A 15386-nucleotide genomic window follows, 5' to 3' on the forward strand; every position below is an offset into this window, starting at 1 on the left:
ACCAGCAGTCTGACCAGACTATTTATTTCTGCACATATATATTTACCAAACTCGGAACATTATTTAGTTTATGGAGCTAGAGAACAGACTATACCAGATGTATTATTTCTGGTACTTACCTTCCTCTGGTGCCACCTATTGGAACATTGCAAGAGATTGCATAACTGCATACACCTGTTCTGACAAATGGTGCGCTGTGAATCTCAGAGAAGGAGAAATGGGATGTCCACTTCCACACTGTAATTTAAACACTCATGCTACGCTCACCAGGAAGAGCACAACCCCATTGTGTATGTTTTCTCAGGAGTCAGCTGTTCTGTGTTCGTTTGGGTTGATTCCCAGGTAAATATTCTTAGGTCTGAAGGCAGCAAACCCCAATGCTTTGGGGACTGCTGTTTCAACACCACGGTCCTAGGCACCCCAGCTAAGGAAGGTAAATGTCCGATAATTAATTCTTTATTGACAAAAAATGCATTTACAACATCTTCCATGGTGCTCCATATACTTCTCGCCTCTAGGCAGCTGCCCCCAGATTTGTGCCCTGCTGAGCAGTTGCCGTAACAGTGGGATCACGCCACCCCCACCCCCAAGCTTACGTACCCTCATCTGATGGAGCATACACATGCATCTTGAGGCTCTACCTAAAGGTAAAGGTAAAGGGACCCCTGACCATTAGGTCCACTCATGACCGATTCTGGGGTTGCGGCACTCATCTTGCTTTATTGGCCGAGGGAGCCGGCGTACAGCTTCCAGGTCATGTGGCCAGCATGACTAAGCCGCTTCTGGCGAACCAGAGCAGCGCACGGAAACGCCGCTTACCTTCCTGCCAGAGTGGTACCTATTTATCTACTTGCACTTTGGCGTGCTTTCGAACTGCTAGGTTGGCAGGAGCAGAGACCGAGCAACAGAAGCTCATCCCGTCGCGGGGATTCGAACCGCCGACCTTCTGATCGGCAAGTCCTAGGCTCTGTGGTTTAACCCACAGCGCCAGCAATTGATGCTTTTGCCCTTTCAAGCCCCACCTGGTTCTAGGAGATGGCAGGACGGGGGATGGCGGGGAGTCTACTGGCCCGTCCCTCACCTGAACAGTCTCTTCCGCCACCCCTGAGAATTCCTGCGTGCCTCCCTCTGTCTCAGACTGCTCTGAAACTTCTTCCCCCCCCACCTTGACTCCTGCCTTGCAGGCAGCGCCAAACCCCATAAAACGCTGGCCCCCTCTCCTGGGTCATTCCCCAGGCCTCCTGCCTCTGCTGCACACTTTTCAGATCCCTCCCAGTCCCTCACTAGACCGTAGCAGAAGATCTTCCATTCCCCCTGCCCCCCTGAACCAGAGAAGCAATCTTCAGCTGCTGAGTGCAAGGGAGCTCACTGCTTTGGAATGGGCTGACCTCCAGCCAGTTATGGTACAGGGAGTTCCTTCTCAAAAGCTGACATACTTCTGGGATGGTTCCAGATCTCTCTCTCTCTCTCTCAAGCATGTGTATAATTTCTGCCAGGAGAAGCAGCTCTAAGCGGGGAAGCAGCCAAACAGCTTAATCCACGAGCCAGTTAAGACGGAGCATTTAGAGTTGAATTTATATAATCCAAGGGGCCTCCACATTACCTACCGTATTTTTTGCTCTATAAGACTCACTTTTTCCCTCCTAAAAAGTAAGAGGAAATGTGTGTGCGTCTTATGGAGCGAATACAGGCTGCGCAGCTATCACAGAAGCCAGAACAGCAAGAGGGATCACTGCTTTCACTGCACAGTGATCCCTCTTGCTGTTCTGGCTTCTGAGATTCAGAATATTTTTTTTCTTGTTTTCCTCCTCCAAAAACTAGGTGCGTCTTGTGGTCTGGTGCGTCTAATAGAGCGAAAAATACGGTAAATGCCATAGAGGCTGGCTAATTTGGGGAATCAGAGTTTGGCCCTAACGGATAGCTTTTATTGTTTATTTGTTGTTTATCCTTGTGGACACCTCATAAGCCACCATAGCTGTTGCTAATGATTAACAAGGGTGGGCAGATGCAAAGGCCGATTCCTGCTTTGATGGTCCATTCCTAGGGCCACCATATTTGTAGTCCTGGAGGCCTAGAGCTCTGGGCTTTGCTCTTCAAACAGAAGCCATGTGCTCTCCTGAATCCTCTGGTCTGCCCTCAGTTTAAGCCTCTTACTCCCTTCTATTAATTACTTAAATTTGTATACTGCCCTTCACCCGAACGTAAAAATACAAAATGAGAACATAAAATACATAGAAGACCATAGAATGTTAATCAGCCCAAGTCCTGGTTATAGAGATACACTTTCATCTGGCACCTAATGATGTGTAATGAAGGCACCAGGCATGTCTCCCTGGGGAGCGCTTTCCACAAATGGGGAGCTAGGTAGAAAAGGCCCATTCTCGTGTTGTCAACCTCTGGACCTCTCGTGGAAGAGGCACACAACGAAGGGCCTCAGATGATGATCGCAGGTTCCAGGTCTGTTTGGTTAGTAACCTGGTTTTTAAGGTACAGTGGTACCTCGGGTTAAGAACTTAATTCGTTCTGGAGGTCCGCTCTCAACCTGAAACTGTTCTTAACCTGAGGTACCACTTTAGCTAATGGGGCCTCCTGCTGCCGCTGAGCCACCGCCGTGCGATTTCTGTTCTCATTCATCTTAATCCGAGGTACTATTTCTGGGTTAGCGGAGTCTGTAACCTGAAGCGTCTGTAACCTGAGGTACCATTGTAATTGAAAATATTATAGGGATGTGTGTCATTTTTTAAATAAATAAAGGCGAAGACTTAAGTATGGAGTGCAATCCTATGCATGTTTACTCAGAAGTAAATCCCACTGAATTTAATGGGACTTGAGGTATGATACTGCTGTGGTACCTCGTTGGCTGCTAATCTTTCTTTCATATGTATACTGCAGGACTTATTCCCAGGGGTGTGTAGGATTGATGATTAAGGGGCAGGGTAAGTGGGAATTCATAACTGATCTCCTCAGAGTAGACCACTGAAATTAATGGGCAGCAGGTTCATATCAGGAGAGGCAGTCCTTTAGGCCTTGCAGTCCTGAGCCTTTTAAGGCTTTATAAGCCAAAACCAGCACTTTGAATTGCACTGCATGCAACCCATGATTTATTTCTGGAGACTGACCCACTCAGTACAGATTTACTCTAAAACTAGCCTCTTTGAACCCAGACTTTTTGCTTCCTGGAAGCACAGAGACAGTCCTGCAAAGTCTTCTGATCTTATCATTTAATAGAAAACTAGATAAAAGTTCTAAATGGGGGGAGGGAATGTTCCAACTTTATATTTTATAAATATCATTTTTACTTGGGTGTCATTAGGAGACAGCAGTTGGGGGCGACTTTGTGTGGCTCTGAAAACTTGCTATATTGTCTAAGACCCGATGTACATTCCTTTGGGATATAAATATCAATTTGATTAGCTAGCAGGTCTTGTCAGCTACAGTATCTTATCCCCTGGGGCATTTGAGCAATGACGTGGTCCCAGGACTTCTGTAAAAGGCTTGGGGGGTCTTAACTAAAGCCTATATAAGACAAGGTCTCTGCCCAAGCAAATACCCTAAGAGAAGAGCTCTCCTTAGATCTTAGATCTTTCTGTCCCCTTTTCTTCTCTCGGCTTTGGGAAACATCCACAAGGTGAGTTTAGCCTTTCAGCCTAGAGATTTTTTTCCCTGCCATTTTTTATTATTTTTGCAGCCATTGGCAACAACCAAGCCATTAAAAAAAATAGCCACCTGCATGGAAACTTATCAAGATTCTCAGACCAAAGAAGCTGTCAAGCAATGAGAGATTTATTCTTATTATTCTTATGACCACAAATATTTTTTGTTTTGCTTGTTTTTGGCGTTTGTGCAAACTGGGGGGGGGGGGGCAATGATCAAAGAAGAGCAAATTAATCACCTTTGTGACCATCCCAGTGGAAAAAACACACAACCTGGGTGGACAACAGGATTTTGTAAAAAAAAAATAAATTATTATTTTGACGAAGGAACTCTGCTCGCTGGTTTTGAATGGCAGCTCCTTTGCCTTGGACTTGTAATCATTGCTTTTGCTGCTGCTACTACTATTTCCTAGGCGATACAAGGAGAGCTCATGCCGCTACCCCATCTGGTGGCTGAAGAATAACTTGAGCTCTGGCAGCTACAGCCGTCTACTCTTGAGACCTCCTGCACCTAGATACCTCTGCTTGAAAATGCTATTCGGATCTCTCTCTGAAACCCTGGATGGCTGCTGCCAGCCAGAGTAGACAGTGCTGAGCTACAAAGGCCCATGGTTTGACTCAGTTTAAGGCAGCCTCCCATGTCCCTATGGCCCTCATAACTTTCCTTTCTGTCTTTAACCTCAGCTAACTATTTCTCCCTCCTCCCCCTATAGCTTTGATAATGGCTTTCGCCGGTATCCTGTCTGATGCGGACATTGAAGCTGCCCTGAAAAGCTGCCAAGGTAATTTCTATCTTCAAAAGTATTTGGTTTCCCTACCCTCAGGCAAACAATATATTTTAAAGAAATCTGTAACTTTCTCCGTGCTCTTCCATTCTCCATTCCTGGCAGTGGTGTAGCGTGGGTTGTCAGCACCCGGGGCAAGGCAAGTAATTTGCACCCCCTAACCCGTGGATTTGCGCCCCCTAACCCTAACCCCAGATGTTGCGCCAGGTGCGGCCGGGCCCCCCTGCACCCCCCACGCTACGCCACTGATTCCTGGACTTGATTGTGCAGCGCTAGTGGAAAAACAGACACTTTTCTAAAATACGCTTTCCTAAAAATGCAAAGCAAAACAAACAAACAAACAATCCTCCCCAAAAAGTTATTTTCCCCCCTCAAAGCAGACAAAATAACTTAACCAGCTATTGAAACACAGCCAAGCCACAACGTTTTGCAAATTAGAAATTGTGTGTCTATGAACTGAAGGAATTCTATCCAAAATAATTTCGGCAGTGAGCTTGTCACGGCCAATAACTGTGAGTTGTCTGCACCTCATAAAGAAGACAGACTTAAGACAGACAGAGATGTAGAATATTTAAACAAACAAAAAACAAACAAACCCTGTTTCTAAAAGTGTACATCTGGCTTTTCAGTTAGATACTTGTACGGGAGATGGTAGATCACACATGCAAAGAAGCTTATACAAAACTAGGTTAGCCCTGGGTGAGGATAATATGGGGCTGTATCCAATGTGATTAATATCTGATATATCAAATTCACAGTCCGCCTTCTTTGTGTATATTAACTACCACAAAAAGGAGGTGTGTCCTCTAATTGGTTAAAATTTGTGCTAACCCTGAATGACAACTGCGATAACACTATCTGTAATAATTGCAGATACAAAAAAAAAATGGTTGTTGTTGTGCTTAGTGGGCAATATAATAATAATAATAATAATAATAATAATAATAATAATAATAATAATAATAATAATGTGCAAAGAGCAATACAACCAGCGAATGTATTACAGTATAGCCACCCTCTTTGCTGCTATTGTTTGGAATCTTAATAGAAAAAAAACCACCCTGATTTCAAAGGCCCAATGTGTTATTTGTGGGCATAGCTGTGGGAGAATGGTGGGTGCCGCCCAAAAATGATTCGGAAGTTTTGCAGAAAAAAAACAGCAAAGCAGCCTTCTTTTTCTTTTGGTTTCTGTTGGGTGAGCAAAAGGAAATTCTAGAGCTGGGAGCAAATGGCCTCTTGAAAGTCCCAACCTTGTTTGCCTGCAGAGAAATTGCAGGAAAATTTTCACCAAAATTCTCGGGGTTGGAGGGGGTAGAAATTCTCTAACAATTTCTAGCCCCTGGAGTAGCACAAGTTCCTTCCCCACCCCCCACCCCTGCAAGGGGTTTTCCCCACCCCATTAAGCGGCAACCACAACTGTGTATCTTGACATCCTCCTCCCCCTAAAAATCGCCTGGACATGGTGTCATTTCAGGCCAATGCCAAAGGCTACTGCAGACAACAGAGTTTGGAAACCACAGCAAAGTGTGTATGTGCAAGACCAACATGTTGAGTTGGGATGGAAAGATCTATCAGTTTAAGTTCTCTGTTTCTCATTTACCCTGCCTTAAATTTAGTTCTCCACATTTTGCAACAAGCTGAATATTTAAAATAATAATAATAATAATAATCCTGATTAAAATTTATCAGCATTTATGTGCAAATTTCTCTGACCGAACACATTTTTCTATGTAGCTTTGACTAATGTACACATTTTTTGCAAGCCGTTTCCCCTAATATAATGCATTTTTATATGTTATTTCCACTGATGTCTTCGGGGGGCTTTGCACACTTCCTTCTAATTTATGCGGTTTTTTTGCTAACACTGGTTGGATAACTGCATTGCAAAATCCGAATAAGCGTGAATTTCGAAGGATAGCTGCATTTCGGTTCACATATCGCTTCGGAAAGTGTGGATTTGATAAATTTGGCTTTAAATGCCCATAGAATCAGATTTCACCTTCGCCCCTAGTGCCGAGCCTCTCAGAGAGGATATTCCCTAAGCTATAATTGAACTCTGCAATCTTAGCATGATTTAGAGCCAGAGTCGTCAAACTTTTCAGACCCTGGGCCAATAGTGCAGTTAGGTAATTTTAGACTCCGGGTTCAGTGACCTTATGGGGAGGAAGGGCACTTGTTAGATGACAGCATCTGCTACTTCACCAGCCTGGCTGTGTTTGGGGCTTTTCTGGCTCATTTTGCATAGTGGGACCCCAGACCTTTGCCCCAAAGTCTTGGCCTGACAGCTCCTCTACCTGATGGGACTCACCTTATCTCCAACTTGCAACATGGCATTCACTTCTATTTGTTTTGATCTTCTTTATATATATATATATTTATATTTATGCATGCAAACAGAACATTTTTTAACCGCCTCCATTGCGGGGCATGATCTGCTTGTTGGTGCCAAACCATTAGCTGAAGATGATGGTGGGCATTTCCTGATTCCTAAAGGAAGTTGTATGATTGTCCTTTTTTAGACCTACCCAGCCTGGTTTCGAAAACAAGACCAACTTGTGGGTCTCAGGGCTCCTTTTAGACTGATAATTCCCAGCTGCTCAAACCCAACATGCACAGCTGAAACTATGTGAATTTCAAGTTGCAAATTGCTTTGCATTTTTGTATCAGTGCACATCCAACTTAAAATGCAAGTGTTATTTACTGTGCCTTTTTGAGAGGCATGGTAATTGGATTTGTCCTGGACCCTTTATTGAGTCCTATAATTGATTCGAACAGAATTGCTACCCCAAAGGCAAACTTCCCTGAAAACATATGGTAGGATGCAAGGCTAAATATGACATTTTTGGGGAGACAAGTTGTCCTCATTCATGTACGATGGTCAGGGGGGGAAATCTATTTCCTTTAACTTCTCCCCTCCTTTTTCTTCCAATATTTCACCATATCTTTTCATTTTTCTGCTTCAAAAGCTCCCGATTCCTTCACTTACAAAAGCTTCTTTGAGAAAACGGGTCTAAGCAAAAAATCTAAGGAAGAACTGGGGAAAGTATTTGGAGTCCTTGACCAGGACAAGAGTGGATTCATTGAGAAAGAAGAACTGCAGTGAGTAGAAGGCCTTTCCCGGAGACAATTTTCAGTTTTACAATCTGTAGTTAACCTGCATGCCATTGGGTCAGATCCAAATATGCCCCCCTTGTGCAGAAGGCATCTTATGTTCATGATGAAAGGTGCGCTCCACTTATGGGCAAACTATTTCATACCTGACACTAGATCCAAAATGAAACTAGATCCAAAGAAGTTGATTTGCTGGTTCAACAACTTGTGCAACCTTTTACACAATCAGAAACAGAAGAATAGTTATAGAGCCTTCCAGTAATAGCATAGCACAAATTCTTAAGCACTACAGAACAGCACTGGTGACTAGGTAAATGTAAAGGTAAAGGACCCCTGGACGGTTAAGTCCAGTCAAAGGTGACTATGTGGTTGCGGTGCTCATCTTGCTTTCAGGCCGAGGGAGCCAGCGTTTGTCTGCAAACAGCTTTCCAGGTCATGTGGCCAGCATGACTAAAGCGCTTCTGGCACAACAGGACACTGTGATGAGTGTCAGAGTGCATGGAAACACAGTTTACTTTCCCACCGCAGCAGTACCTACTTATTTATCTACTTGCATTGGTATGCTTTCGAACTGCTAGGTCAGCAGGAGCTAGCACAGAGCAATAGGAGCTCACCTCACCACACAGATTCGAACTGCCAAACATCCGATCAGCAAGCCCAGGAGGCTCAGTGGTTTAGACCACAACACCACCTGTGTCCCTGTAGCATTGGTGACTATTGCCCTTTCATTCACAGTTCTCCGAAACCAACCCATTGAGCATAAATGTTCCTCAAAGTGGAGATGTATGCAAATAGTTCAGACAAGTCTCTCTCTCTCTCTCTCTCTCTCTCTCTCTCACACACACACACACACACACACACACACACAAATAATACTTTAGGCACAATCCAGCCCAAGTTAAGTACTTTTAAGTTTAATTGATATCAGTTGAAAAAGTATGAGTCACATAAATACAGTGTTTCGGATATGCATGTTTTAAATAAATAGTAAATATATGTTTACATCTTTCCCACTAAAATAAGGATGCTTCGAAGTGCTTGATTCTGTCTGTACTGTTCCCTTAGCATTTGAAAACACTCCATCGTTAGTGATCAGAGTGCTACATATCCATTATTTCAGCACTGTATTCTTCCTATACTGTAATATGGAAGATGGTGATGGGTGGTATTCAGTGCTAGGCCCACTCAGAGTAGACCCATTGAAGTTCATGGACATGATTAGCTTAGAGTCATTAATTTCAGTGGGTCTGTTCTACGTGGGGCTTAGCTGAACACAACAACAATAACATCGCCATAAAAACTGTTATTATTAACTATTGCACTCATACTGAATGCAGAATTTATGTATATATATTCTAACCACTTAGTCATTTATTGAAATATAAACTGGTATACATGTTAAATACATACATACATACATTCATACATACATATATACATACAAACAATTAACGACAAAGGTGCAAAGGCTCATGCATTTCCTGCAGATATTCAGCACCAAAGCTAAGTTTTGAACTAGGGTTTTTTCATAGGGTGGTCATCACATGTCTTAGAGAACAGTCCTCTGGTTGAAAGGCTGCCTGGTTTAAAGATAGTGAACCCTCCGAAGGGAGAGCAGGAGGGGACTTGAAGTTGCCCATCAACAGTTAGCAGCATCTGGAAAGCAGACAAACACCTGCTCCTGATATGTCTTCCCCACTAGGGTGAGATCTACTGCATTTTTATTACAATTATCCTAAAGCTACACCTATACATATAAAGAAGCAAATGCAAATTTTATGCTGATCAGTGCCCTCTTTTCTGGTAATGCCATTTCCTCTCTCTTTTTTTGGCCACTTTCAGAGCTTTCCGAATATAAGACCCCAGGTGTAACTTAAGTCCCCAGTGGCACGTTTGCCACATTCCATACAAATTACGGAACCATATTCAGGGCTCAGAGGTTAAGAAACGTAGCAGAACAAAGAGGCCGACCCAACAGTAGCTGTTTTTGCATTCCTTAGTACAGTATCAGCTTCACCTACCTCTCCCATCAAATTAAAGCGCAGGGGCTGCGGAGAATACGGGGGAATGGAAATGCAGCACTTTGAAGCACAGCAAGCGTGTGGAATTTGTTTTGCATTTCACGTAGATTGGCAGCCCAAGTGGCAGAATGCAGAAGAGATCTCAATGGCCTATGAAAGCTTGAATAATAAGAATGTTTTGGTTGGCGGGACGATTGGATGGTGGGTGACTTTTTGGCATGTGAAAGAATTTGGGGGGGGGGGCGCAAGCAGTAACTTATATGAAAGGGGTATTGGAGGTGTGGGAATGCCAGAGGTTAACAAATTATTATGACTATTACAAATATATTTCTTCCTGCCCTATGGCTTTTCTTGACAAGAGGGGAGGCTTTGCATAGGCTTTTTTTCCCAGCAGAAAGGAATGCTTCATGGTGAATGTTGATAAAACCACACTGTAGCCTCACTGTAGCTTGCTAACCTATCACTCATCAATCAATTCTTCTCTGACAGAAATTTCATGCAGAATTTCAAACCAGGCGCCAGAGTGTTGACTGACAAGGAGACCAATGCTTTCCTGGCGGCAGGTGACACCGATGGAGATGGCAAAATTGGAGTGGAAGGTGGGGATAAATTAGCGGAATGCTTACCTATTAATTCACCTGGATCTGACATGTATGCCTTGCTTATCCTGTTATCCTTAATATAATAGGGATAGGGAGTTTATGACAATGAACAAATTAAAAGTGATCAGGGCTTCTGGAATTTTCTTCCGAGACAAACTAAAATCTAAAACAGGAAGTTCAGGTTCTATGATTCTATCTTGCAAATTGCCCAGAATTTGATTCTTGTTCCTTGTAAATATGATGTACTTCTTTGGTAAAATGCAAAGGAGGGGAGCAGGGGTCTCTAACCTTCCCCTCTTCCTAGCCCTCAATCTAGAGTTTCCTTTGAAGAAGGGAGCTCAAACTGAACAAAATAGAAGTTCCCTCCCCAGTGTAAATGGCATGTGGGGAGGGGTTCAGACTGGGAGCACAGATTGGTAGCACAGTGGGGAGAAAGGGTTGGGTGACTCACACTGGCAAAGTGTGGTAAAACATACATACAATAAAAAACATGGCAGTTAATGGTAGAGAGGTGTATTTATAGCACCATACATTTAAAGCACACACCCCTCCCTCCCCCGAATTTAGGAAACTGTAGTTTGCTAAGGGTGTGGAGAATTTTAGCTCTCTGAGGGTTAAACTACAGTTCCCATGATTCTTTGAGGGGCGCTTAAAATGTATGGTGTGTATGCAACCATTGAATTCAGTCTCTGGCAGAAGTCTCTGTGTGACATCATTAGAGAGAATCAGTATGGATTCTGAAAAAAAAATAAAGCTGTCTAGTTTTCTCAACAGCAAAATAATTAAATCTGGGTTTTGTTTTTGTTTTTCTAGAGTTCCAAGCACTGGTTACAAGCAAGTGATCAAGTGGAAGACCAAGCTATTGTATTGTAAAACACTATTTCTTATTGCAAATCTACTATTTATTTATACATTTTATACAGTTAAATGGCATTGACAGTTGCCAATATATTGTTTCTTATTATTAGAGGACTTTGTTAAACTCCCAATGCGCTGTTTGATCTTTCTTATTGTCTGGTGTCACAAATTCGTAGTTAAAGGAGGTCTGCATCAAACAGAGACAAAGTTGGAATCTAAGGAGAAGAACTTCGAACTTTTATGTTTCACTTGCAGTAGGCGCTAGTAGGAACACTCAATAAATGTGAGATTTTAAAGAGATCTCTGGATCAAAAGTCAACCAACATCAATCTTCCTTCCAATCAAGGTATATGAAATGACAATGGGAGAATCATGTTGATTTTTGTTTATGTTTAAACAAAAACGTTTAAAGAGAATGTTTAAACTGGTCCTTGCCTTAACACAACCAGCTTCATTAAATGCCTTGCTGTAGTTAACTCTGGTGGAATTGTTCATTTGTACATATAAAGAGACTTCATCATTCACAAATTAGGGAATCGTTCTTTACTTGTTTAACTTATGTTGTTAAGTTTCCCTTCTTTCTTTTGTACATCACGAATGTAAAAAAAAACAGCAACACGACATGTTAGCTTTGTTATGCTTTGGAAACATTCGTTTTTAGCTGACGGTGTGGATATGGAATGCTGAGTGGGGAAGGGAGCCAGAATGGAACTGGCAAGCCCAGCATGGAAATAGCACTCAATAACACACACCAGCAAACATATACTGCATTTTCCTGGACCCAGAGACAAGGCCTCCTTCTGGCATGGAGTCACAGAGCAATATAAGGAAGGCAGGAATTAAGTGTTGATAAAAGGCAAAGGCAGAAGACTTGTTGATCTTTCTGGATGATGGCAGAGAAGGAACTAGGTGCGGATAACTCATTTCTTCTCTTTGACAAAGGAGCCCCTGGGGTGGGAGACATATAATAATGGTTGCAAACTGGATATTTAGACCTCCCACAGCATGGTCAGCTATGGAAGTGCTAGGACAAATCTGAGGGTCAGTTCTGCCTGCTTGGATTCTGCCCTCAAAGCTGCTCTAACCTGACAAACAACCCTAGCAATTCCTTTTGATATAGCGAAATAGGGGTGATTGGCTTTTGCTGCTCAGCTCCCCCAAGGGACTGATTCCCCTAAGTCCAGGATCAGCCAGCGATGAACGGATGGAGGCAGATCTTTATTTTTCTGTTGCAAAAGAGTTCCCTCCCCTCCTTGCAAGGAGGCAAGAGAGACCCAAAACTAAGAAGAAACGTCTTTTTTAAGGGTTTGCATTTCGGCGTGGAGAAGAAGGACATGCCCTCTACAGTCAGAAATTACATCACACATAAGGTGGGGTTAATGTGGCTCAGGCTGGCCAAGGTGTGATATTAGCAAGTTTTACACAGTTCCAGACACAGTTTGCACAAAACATTAGCGTTTGGTAAGACAACCAGGATGCCGGTCAGACACCCCTCAATGCAGAGCATCTGGGCAAACTGATGATCAATACAAAGGAGGTTCATAGATATGTTATTCTAAAGCAGCAATGCTGCAGCAAGCAAAGGCTCTAGCAGCTCAGTCAGCTGCTTGTGGCTGGAAAGCCAAACAGGAAGTGTGTGAGTGTTGCCATGGGAACGAAGGGGCAGTCCATTCTCCTTATTGAGCACAGGATGTGAGCTCAGTGTGTGTTATATGACCTGTACAGGATGTACATGGGTGGAGTTTGGAGTTTCTCTCTGTTTGTTGAAGAGAGCAGACATCTTTTACTGTATGACTGCTAAAGACAGGAATAAAAGCATGTAGTTACATTTCTGTCTGAGTCTGATTCCCCTCCCTGGGGATATGCAGGGAGAAGGAGAAGCAGTTGGTGTGTTTTTCTCACAGCCTGAGGAAAATCGCCGGAACGGACCTCGTGTGTTTTTTCCTGCCAGGAGTCGCCGGAGGGAGGTCAAAGGAATTCAGCCGGTGCCTGGACAGATAGGCACATACCTCTGAACGGGCCAAAATTCCAACAAGATATAGGAGAGGAATCCCTTCAGGAACTTCCCCTGACTGCTATCTGCCTACCTGTTCTCAGGCAAGGGGGATTAAGGAGGCAGTGGAAATATTGAGATTCTTTAGGAGAGCCAAGATGGCTTTTGGATTGCTTCCCTGTACCATTTTAGACATGTGGTTTATATACTTAGGTATGTGTGCATTTATGGTATATTTGAGACCTTAGAATTCCTATAACACTTTGAAGTGGCAATATTCCTAAGGATGCCATAGAAGCCACCCAAGGAACAAAGGAATGGCGTTTATATTGAAACAGACCATAGGTCTCCCAGGGTCAATATAGTCTGAATCAGGGTTGGGGGGTTTCCAGTTCATGCTCCAAATGCAACCTACCAGTCGTCTCAATCTGGCCTGCTGGATTCCCCCCAGGCCATTCCCATAGCTATTGGGCTCTCTCTGTGTGTGTAACTGTGTGTTTGTATACTTTGGCCCGTCCAACCAATGCTATGTGGCTCCCAACCACCTCCCCTCAAAGGGGGGGGGAGGACCCTGGAAGTGTTTGTGCACGTGGGAAGGATGGAGATTCTTCATCCCTGGTCCACAATGACTGCTGTCTGTTCTGTGTTTCAAGCCTTTCCCAGGCTGGAGAACTGAACCCGGGATCTTCCCACATGCAAAGCATCTACTCTACTTCAGAAATAGACAGGTGATGTATATGGCTCAACTGCACACGACCATAAGGGTTTTTTGGCTTTGGCACCTTTGCAGTTTGGGATGCAACGAGATCAGCGAATTGCAAGGAGGATGAGAGAATTGTGTGACGTTAAGACTGATGGACAGGGAGCATTTAAAAGCAACAAAAATCAAGATAGGCTTAATTTCATTATGTGTAGTAGCAGCTCAGCACAGAAATAAAAAATTATACTGAGAGAGAATTACCTAGAAATAATCAAAACAAAACAAAATCCTTCCAGTAGCACCTTAAAGATCAACTAAGTTAGTTCTTGGTATGAGCTTGGTATGAGCTTTCGTGTGCATGCACACTTCTTCAGATACGAATGGTATCTGAAGAAGTGTGCATGCACATGAAAGCTCATACCAAGAACTAACTTAGTTGGTCTTTAAGGTGCTACTGGAAGGAATTTTTTTTGTTTTGACTATGGCAGACCAACACGGCTACCTATCTGTAACTAGAAATAATTGACCACTTGATGGCACTCTTGTTTTGCTCACAACCAAATGTTTGTACCTGGTACAGAATACCAGGATAAGACAGGATTATTTCCACAATGCTGTCTTCATTGCATCACTCAACTCTGGCATGTGCCCACAATAAAGAGAGCTCAATGCAAGGAATCCAGGATATTGCTCAATTACTCTGCCCTAGGAGGACAAGTTCAAAAAGGCCCAGGGAGATAAGTTGGTACATCCCAACCCTGAACTGACAGAGAAGCTACTTTCTCTCCAGAACTACCTTACCAAGTGGCAGTTGCTTAGAGCTGATCAATATTAGCAGCCCCACAACTTAGTCTGCCCCTGCTTTAATCTATATTTTGCTCTTCCAGGTTATATATCCACTGCCACCACATGTGTGATTGAGTATTGACAGGTTGAAATTAAGAGATAATCAACAACAAAAAGCCAAACCACTATACAGTGGTACTTCGGGTTACAGACGCTTCAGGTTACAGACTCTGCTCACCCAGAAATAATACCCCAGGTTAAGAACTTTACCTCAGGATGAGAACAGAAATTGCACGGCAGTAGAAGGCCGCATTAGCTAAAGTGGTACCTCAGGTTAAGAACAGTTTCAGGTTGAGAACGGACCTACAGAATAAATTAAGTTCTTAACCCAAGGTACCATTGTAATTCATGTCAACTGGTTCTTAACCTCATCAGTACTGGCTCCAGCTTTTGGGGGGCAAAGGCAAGATGTTCAGAAGGCAGCCCCCCATCTCTGTGATTTTATTTAGAGAGAGAGAGAGAATGAAGGGGGTGTGCCTTTGGGGAAGAAGATTACAGGACTTGCTATGTCAGCAAGGGGTGGGGAAATCAGCAGGTCCAAAAGGCTCCAGAGGTCAATCAATGGCCCCTTGCCGGGTTTGTGGGCCTTGGCAAGGGCCTGATGGTGCCAATTGCTGACACCAGCTGCAACCCAAGTGCACTTTCAAGAATAATCCCTGACTCTGCTCCAATAGTTAATGCTGTTTTGCATTTGCTGCTTTTTCACCTTCCGAAGGTCCAGCAAAATGCAGGAAGTATTCCTACCTTAGTTATTACACTGGTGGAAAAGGGGGTGCTTTTCTGTGTGCCTGAGGAAGAGGAAGGGGGTGTTTTCAAG

General features: G+C 43.5%; 1 protein-coding gene across 1 annotated transcript; it reads left to right on the forward strand.

Moving 5' to 3' along the window:
* Positions 1 to 3454: 3454 nt before the first annotated feature.
* Positions 3455 to 11506, forward strand: LOC310831338 (parvalbumin, thymic-like). Its single transcript, XM_083711914.1, has 5 exons — positions 3455 to 3628; positions 4367 to 4435; positions 7405 to 7537; positions 10060 to 10169; positions 10986 to 11506. The coding sequence occupies exons 2-5, from the start codon at positions 4375 to 4377 to the stop codon at positions 11012 to 11014; spliced, it is 333 nt and encodes a 110-aa protein (XP_083568040.1). The 5' UTR covers positions 3455 to 3628; positions 4367 to 4374; the 3' UTR covers positions 11015 to 11506.
* Positions 11507 to 15386: the final 3880 nt, after the last annotated feature.

Source organism: Podarcis gaigeae (genome assembly GCF_964106915.1).
Source record: "Podarcis gaigeae genome assembly, chromosome: 14".
Taxonomy (NCBI): domain Eukaryota; kingdom Metazoa; phylum Chordata; class Lepidosauria; order Squamata; family Lacertidae; genus Podarcis; species Podarcis gaigeae.

Coding starts and splice junctions, on each gene's coding strand:
- LOC310831338 (XM_083711914.1), top strand. CDS start 4,375: ATGGCTTTCGCCGGTATCCTGTCTGATGCGGACATTGAAGCTGCCCTG. Junction 4,436..7,404: donor TGCCCTGAAAAGCTGCCAAG/GTAATTTCTATC, acceptor CTGCTTCAAAAG/CTCCCGATTCCTTCACTTAC. Junction 7,538..10,059: donor ATTGAGAAAGAAGAACTGCA/GTGAGTAGAAGG, acceptor CTTCTCTGACAG/AAATTTCATGCAGAATTTCA.